At 33.2% G+C, this 7,480-nt stretch overlaps 1 protein-coding gene across 10 annotated transcripts in view; it reads left to right on the top strand.

The window, feature by feature from the left end:
* Positions 1–6,709, top strand: part of LOC109844439 (exosome complex component RRP41 homolog) — a 12,917-nt gene extending 6,208 nt beyond the window's left edge. For 7 of the 10 annotated variants that reach the window (XM_020413468.1, XM_020413467.1, XM_020413466.1 and 4 more), the window contains 8 exons: positions 300–361; positions 1,962–2,000; positions 2,097–2,164; positions 3,625–3,703; positions 3,783–3,819; positions 3,974–4,090; positions 4,182–4,267; positions 5,762–6,240. In XM_020413468.1, the coding sequence (XP_020269057.1) occupies positions 300–361; positions 1,962–2,000; positions 2,097–2,164; positions 3,625–3,703; positions 3,783–3,819; positions 3,974–4,090; positions 4,182–4,267; positions 5,762–5,905 (632 nt within the window). In that variant the 3' untranslated portion in view covers positions 5,906–6,240. The other 3 variants (XM_020413471.1, XR_002248032.1, XM_020413472.1) reach the window with 3 other exon arrangements.

Here is a 7,480-nt window from a genome sequence, read left to right as displayed (position 1 = left end):
TTTCCCCCCCCCCCCCCCCCTGATTTTTTGTATGTGAATAAATTTCATTAAACCCTATGAACTTTGAGAATTAGAGAAAACCCCTAGACTTTGGGGAGTTTTACAAAACCAATTTTAAAGTAGATGATAAAGAGATTGACTGTGCATGCATTTGTTGCCGACAAAAAAACAATGCCAAAGTTTGTGTAACTTTCCGAATTTCTTAGGGGATTTTAAAATTTACTCTTGTAAAAATATTATTGTGCAAAAGAGTGGAATAAACAGTTAGTGAGTGGGTTTTGAGTTTTGGGATGAATGCAGGTCCGCTTTGTTTGAGATGGGGAACACTAAGGTCATTGCTGCTGTCTATGGGCCTCGAGAGGTTGGTCATCTCTGATGTTTTTCTATTTGTTATCATTTTATTTTAATCTCCATTTTGTTCAAGAAGCATTTTGTCCTAAAGTTAAGCAGACCTCAAGGTTTGGACTTCACTTGGAAGGACAAAATAAATAGGAGATAAATAAATAAATCTTAACTTATCACAAGTATGATGTTTGAACAGAGGACCTTGCACAATCTATGATACCATGTCAAGAATAGTTCTCTCCAAAAGGTTAAATAATTGGATTGTAGACTAAAATTGGTTGATTTGATACCATGTCAAGAATAGTTCTCTCCAAAAGGTTAAATAATTGGATTGTAGACTAAAATTGGTTGATTTTGTTTGTTACTGTTAGAAGTCAACAACAAAAGGTTAAATAATTGGATTGTAGACTAAAATTGGTTGATTTTGTTTGTTACTGTTAGAAGTCAACAACTTTAACTCGAAACCACAATCATTTGTTAGATATTTGGTTTTGTTCGAAACTCTTCCTTTCAATTAATGTTTTGTTAGTCTTTCTTTCAACATAGGTTATCATTCCTAAGAGGTTCTTCATCGATGGTGCCTTTCAGTTTTGTTAGAATTTTATTTTATGCCCATTTAGTTGACTTAGGTTGTTGTCCATAAATCAGTCATCCAAACTTAGTCATTTTAGTGCATCCTTCTCGAACCATAATTTTTTCTTAAATTATGGAAAGTTTAGTTGAATTTTTTGTGGTTAAGTAATAATTGGTTAGTGTTTCTTTCAATGTAAATTGTAGTCCATTGAGAATCTTGTCTTACATGTCACAAAGAATCATAACTACTAAAGTATGTGCATTATGATGGGCAATGACTTTTAGTTGTTATTGTGAGTTTGAGGTTCTTCAAGAGGTTGTGATTCAGTATGCTTTATTTGTTGGGATTGGTTGCCTGATGAGTGATAGAATGAGAAGGATGATTGATAATTCTTGTTTGTGTAATTTAATTTTGGTCAACATTTATTTATTTATCAGAACTTGAATCATGCTTCTTCTGTTATTTCATTGTTGTTTTTTGTTATTTCAAAATTGGGCTGTTTTTAGACTAGAATTGCCCACTGTTTGTCATTATTGGCTCTCCCAATGGACCTCAAGATGAGAGGGGTTCATTATAAATCTAAAAGATCAATTGAGAAACCTACCTTATTGTTTGTGCAATGTAAGTGTATTAAAACTACGTAGGAGGAACTTTTTGTCCTGTATGGGATGCATATTTGTAAGCTTTAAAGGTGAATTAATAGTTGCTGTATAGATCTAAATTAGTTAATGAGGACTAGTGCAAGTAAAAAAGAGCTATGTAAGCTTTCTCTTCTCATCACTTAATGTTAAAAGCTAAATAAAACTCTTTCATGAAATTTCAAACCTTTTAAATTAAATCCCAAAATCTTGGTCTGCAAGAGTCAAGGGCCTTGAAGCTATGTGCTTTTGCTAAATCTATAACCGGAATTGCATCAAACTATAAAATCAAGATCCTTAAGAAGTCAATCTTGTAAAGAAATCACTGTATCACAGTATCACATTCAACCTCTTTCCTTAAATATCTGACTTCATTCTGGTAAAATTACTTGCTTACAATACAGGTCCAGAACAGGAGCCAGCAAATTAACGACCAAGTCCTGGTACATTATCTTAATTTCCCCTTTTCCGATGAACTAATTTTGTTTTAGATTTTTCTTTCTATTCAAAGTTCTCTCTTCCTCTGAAATTTAAATCAGGTACGCTGCGAGTATAGCATGGCTAATTTTAGCACAGGAGACCGGATCAGAAAACCAAAGGGAGACAGGTGCGTCACTCTTGAGATATAAAATGAATTTTGGTGCATTTCCTTTTCTTGATAAAAATATTTGATGCATATCTTTGCATCCAATTTCTTTTTATCTGTTTAGATGTTCATTTAGACATAGTTGTGTGGTTGAGTTAGGACTTGTTAGGTGCATGAAATAATTTTGGCGAATGATAAGGAAATGGGTTTCTGTGCAGAGATTTGAAGTAGTTTTTTAGATTTGATAGCTAACTTGCAGAAAGCGATTTTAGACTTTTTCATCTTATCTCCCCTATTATACTTCTCCTTCTCCCTCTTCCTCTTCGTCTATTCTGCATCTATTTTCTCTAGCCAATAAATCTCCTATGCATCTTGCCCTGGTTCCTTCAAAGAAAAAAGTAGGGAAAATGATAGTGTCTAGGTATTTTTTATATTAATCTGCACTGTAAAGTTCATTTAAAGGTGGGGAAAATGATAGTGTCTAGGTATTTTAATCTGCGCTGTAAAGTTTTTATTGTCATAGTTTTACTAAAATTCATGTCAATAGAGATTAGGTAGTTGTGAAGGGGTCTTTAGATGTTAGAGAAATTTGGTCCATCCGATTGTGTGGGGTAACCAGGTCATACTAGACATAAGAGAAGAGAATTTAAATTTGGAGGGCAAGTGTGAACCTACATGATTATATAAATTATAATAATGTAATATAGATGTTAAATCATGAGAAGGAAATTTTGAGTCGCTTTACAATTTTTAGATAGTTAGTGAAATCCTGTTATGCTTACCTTTTTACTATTGTAATTACACAGTTTTATCTAGCTAGATTGAATTTCTAATTACTTATGTATTTTATTGACATTTTTTCCCTCTATTTTCTATCTCTACCTTGGTTTAGTATCTCATACATGAAGCAATTGTTCTCATTCACTATTTTCTCCTGATGATTGTTTTCAATTCTTTTTCTTACTCATGGAACTTTAAGTCACCAAAATGTTTTTTCATTTTCTCTTTAATTAAATATGTTTAACTTAGATACTTCATATGTCATCCTTTATAGATCATAATTATTTTAAATATTTTTAGAATAGTTAACTGTAGTGTATCTCTATTGCTCCATATATGTCACTGTTTACTGTCACTTCCTCAAGTATCAATGTAGATTAATAAATCTTTTAGTAAATAGTATTTCCTATGTCCCGTCCATCTTGAAATATGGCTTGTTATTCCTTCAACCTTGGTAAAGGAAAAACACCTATTATGCTTTCAGAAGTGGATGTTCCCGTGCTGTAAATTGCTGTATATATTCTTGCATGAAACGGGGTTTTTATCTTCCTATATTCCTTATAAGATTTTGTGTGGACATTCACTGGACAATGACATCAAAGAATATGAATTGAGAGAATTTTACATGCAACATTATGCTAATTAGCTACTATATTACAGTAACACATTGATTAACGTACATAATTTATTGTGCAAGAAAGGCGGTCTACAGAAATATCTTTAGTAATTCGCCAAACAATGGAGGCATGTATTATGACCCATCTAATGCCAAGGTCCCAGGTTAGTTTTTTTGGAATCTACTTGGAAGTTTCTTTTTATGGTGGTTAATATATGTGATGTTTTATTTATATACTTATAGATTGATATATTCGTTCAAGTTCTTCAAGCTGATGGTGGTGAGTATACTCTGTTAAAGTTTGGAGTTTCTCAGTTTTAGCTGATATTATAAAAGATTCTGTTTTCATGCATATAACCATAGATCTTCATGCTTCTCCTACAAACCGAAATGCTAATATTTTATTAAGTTTGAATGCCACTCCTTTTATTTAGGAACGAGATCAGCCTGCATCAATGCTGCAACATTAGCATTAGCAGAGGCTGGGATACCGATGCGTGATCTTGTAACCTCCTGTAGTGCTGGATATCTCTGTACAACGCCTTTACTAGGTCAGAATACTGACCATTTGCTATATGTTTGCTAACTTAAACTCCTAGTGAGCGGAATCTAATTTATAGAATTTTGACTATTTTTGAACAGATCTGAACTACGTTGAAGATAATGCTGGGGGTCCAGATGTCACTGTTGGGATACTAGCAAAGATGGACAAAGTGACTCTTCTTCAGGTCTGTACTACTGTTTACGATATTGGCGTCTATTTTAGGAATATATAGCTACATTTGTGCTATCTGCTTGAATGTCATTGGGTATCTTTATTTATGATATGTAGGTTGGTCTAAATTCTAGTACACCACTTTAGTGTAATTCCAAGTTCCTTGTCTCGATAATATTTTATCTTGGAGAGATTTATGGAATAAAACAACAAAATATATTGAGACTTTGGCATACTGGAGAGTATTACCTTGTTGTTTTTGAAGTTTTTTTTACGCAAAGTGGTTTATATCTAAAAAAAAAATTCTGTTTTTTGTATGTGTCCCCCTTATTTTGTGGAGGAAGTTATTGAATTAATGTTGTAGTCTTCACATTATGATAGAGTAAAGACACCATATACACCAATCATTAGTTTCATATGTTTTAGTCTCTTGGCTCCATATCTTTCATTCTTCTCCTACTACCTTTCTTTCCCCTACCTTTCTCATTCTGAGACTTTCATAATAACTGTACATCTTTGGAGTTGGAACACCCTATTCCTGATGTTGGTACTTGATATTGTTTGGAGCTAATTTGAACAAAATTCATAAGGTCCAACCTGTTTATTTTTCCATCTCCGAACATATAGTTTCTTTCCTGACATCTCTTGGAACAAGCATTCTGTTTTATCTATGTTGCATGGGTACTTCTATCATGAAACTGAAACCGTACTTGGCACGTACTATACCCATAACAGGAACATACACTTCCTTGAACACTCCTTGGACATATGCAGACATTTATTCAAAAATGTGATCAATTATATTATTTGTACGTCTTAATTCATTAGACATTTTTTAATGTATATCCTACACTTTCACTTCTTGAAACTCGTTGGATATGGGTCGGGTTCATTTCAACCCTAATCTGATTCAGAAGTATATTTTAAATGATCTTTTGGAATCAAATTAGAGAACGAGCAGGTGCATAATTTATAATCTACATTATAGATATTTTAAATGATCTTTTGGAATCAAATTAGAGAACGAGCAGGTGCATAATTTATAATCTACATTATAGAAGAAATATAAACATGTTGTAGGAATTTTAGGAGAACGAGCAGGTGCATAATTTATAATCTACATTATAGAAGAAATATAAACATGTTGTAGGAATTTTAGTCCTCAACATGTGAATGAAAATACAATATTGATCTCATGTAAATTATAGATGTAGTGATGTCCTGTACCCACAACGGTACCCATGTTATTGTAACACATGCTGTAATATAAATGCTTTCTCTAGAACTCTTTTTCTAGTAAACTGTCTTTTAAATTTATGTCAGAACAGTCTCTCTTGTGGACTTTCCCCCCCTCTTCATTGAGCTACATCTGCAGGTTGACATTCTTTTATTTCTGGTTGAGTCCTAAATCATGATTAGAGGAGCTACAACTTATGCCTACTTTCAATTTGATTCTTACTCATATTACTTTCACAAGTACTTATAATCTTGTTGTCTTACTTTTCAGATGGATGCAAAATTGCCAATGGATATATTTGAAAATGTCATGCAGCTTGCAATCGAAGGATGCAAAGCAATAGCTCATTACATTCGAGATGTGATGTCCCACTTGCTCTCCTTTTATGTGTTAATCACTCCATCAGTCATTTAATTTTCTCACATCATCATATTTAAGAAGTTGCTTGCATGTTGATTTCAAACCATTGAAGAATTAGTAACCAGTTACATGTTTTGCTATATGGATCAGGTCCTTTTAGAGCATACAAAACAACTGGAGTGCCGGAAAGGCGTTTAATACACAGGTTAAGCTTATTCTTGAAATTTCAAAGCTGTAATTTCTTAGTTTAAGCATTGTCTACTATTATTGTTGGAATTATAAGCTTGAGTTGAGAAATATGAGGTGTTCGAGAGAGCACTCAGCATGTAATCAAGCTTTGCATCTAATTTCCTTGTTGCTAATCAGTTGGCAGAAAATGTACTTTTTTACTTGCTGCAGTCTATTTCAGCGAATGCCTATATGAGTACTTTGATTCACTCCCGAAGAATTTGAGTTCAAATGCGTAAACGGGCACTGTCACTAAAATTATATTCTATGAAGGATTAGCCTGTGGCTTTAAACTGAAGAAGACATAAATAGCAAAGAAAACAGAAGAGATGTCTTACGTGATGCTTAAATGCTGTCACTTTGATATGAACTTCATCAGAATGATTTGTTTATATGATTTTAATTAAAGGTCATAGATAGATTTTGGAATGCTTGAAACCTGAGTTTGCGTCAGTGTACTTGATCCAGGCTAGAGGGTTCAAGGGTATAACCTATTCATGAGTATATTTTGTAGTTCTCAAAATGTTGGCAAATATTAAAAGTTCGAAGTGTTTTGGCGAACTTTAGAAGTTCGAAGTGTTTGTTGCCTCTCTGTGATCGACGCTGGTAAAATGTATGATTCAGTTTCAAGGATTGTTGTCCAACCTTTTTTTTTAATTTATTTATTGTATGTTGGAAGACTCTATACCTTGAGGGGTTTCCTTGCAAAAACTTCATTGTATAACATTCGGTTTACATCTGCAATATATTTTTAATAGTATAACTATGTAGGGTTACAACGTTGTAGTTTGTCATACAATTTATCCTATACGAGTCAGAACTCTCTTGTTGAGTTATAGCCTCTTTAAAAATTTGGACTAAGTTTGCCAATTTTTGTTGCTTCATTGATGAAGGCTCAGTACATTTCTAGGATTGTCATACCGTATATTATGAAAATTGCATCATCATGTGTTTCCTTGCAGAAGTTTATTGTTTGCAGTCTAGAACAGTGATAACAGAAGTTTTAAACAAAGCCATGATACAAACTTGCCAATGTAATTCTATGTGCCAACCACATTTCAATAAAAATGATGACTTAAAAAGATTTTCATACTGGAATAACAATGACACATACTTATTAATATATCTTCAATTCTGCAATTTGTACTCAAGAGAAAATTTGAGCAAACCATAAAACAAGAATAACAAGAGCCAGTTCATGTTTATTGATCAAATGCATTATAGTCCTTACATGCCACTAGCAAATCTTGAGCCCGACACATATCAGGCATAAGCGCAGCTACCAAAACCCGCGAACAAGATCAACACATTTTATAAATGTTCAGGCGATGAAGAACCCTAAAACTGGAAGGACTAACTTCAAATACACTTTCCGTACTATAGATATTAGCAACTTATGAC

Source organism: Asparagus officinalis, chromosome 6 (genome assembly GCF_001876935.1).
Source record: "Asparagus officinalis chromosome 6, Aspof.V1, whole genome shotgun sequence".
NCBI classification, from domain to species: Eukaryota; Viridiplantae; Streptophyta; class Magnoliopsida; order Asparagales; family Asparagaceae; genus Asparagus; species Asparagus officinalis.
The sequence above is the reverse complement of the archived record's forward strand: the minus strand, read 5'-3'. Positions and strand labels throughout refer to the sequence as shown.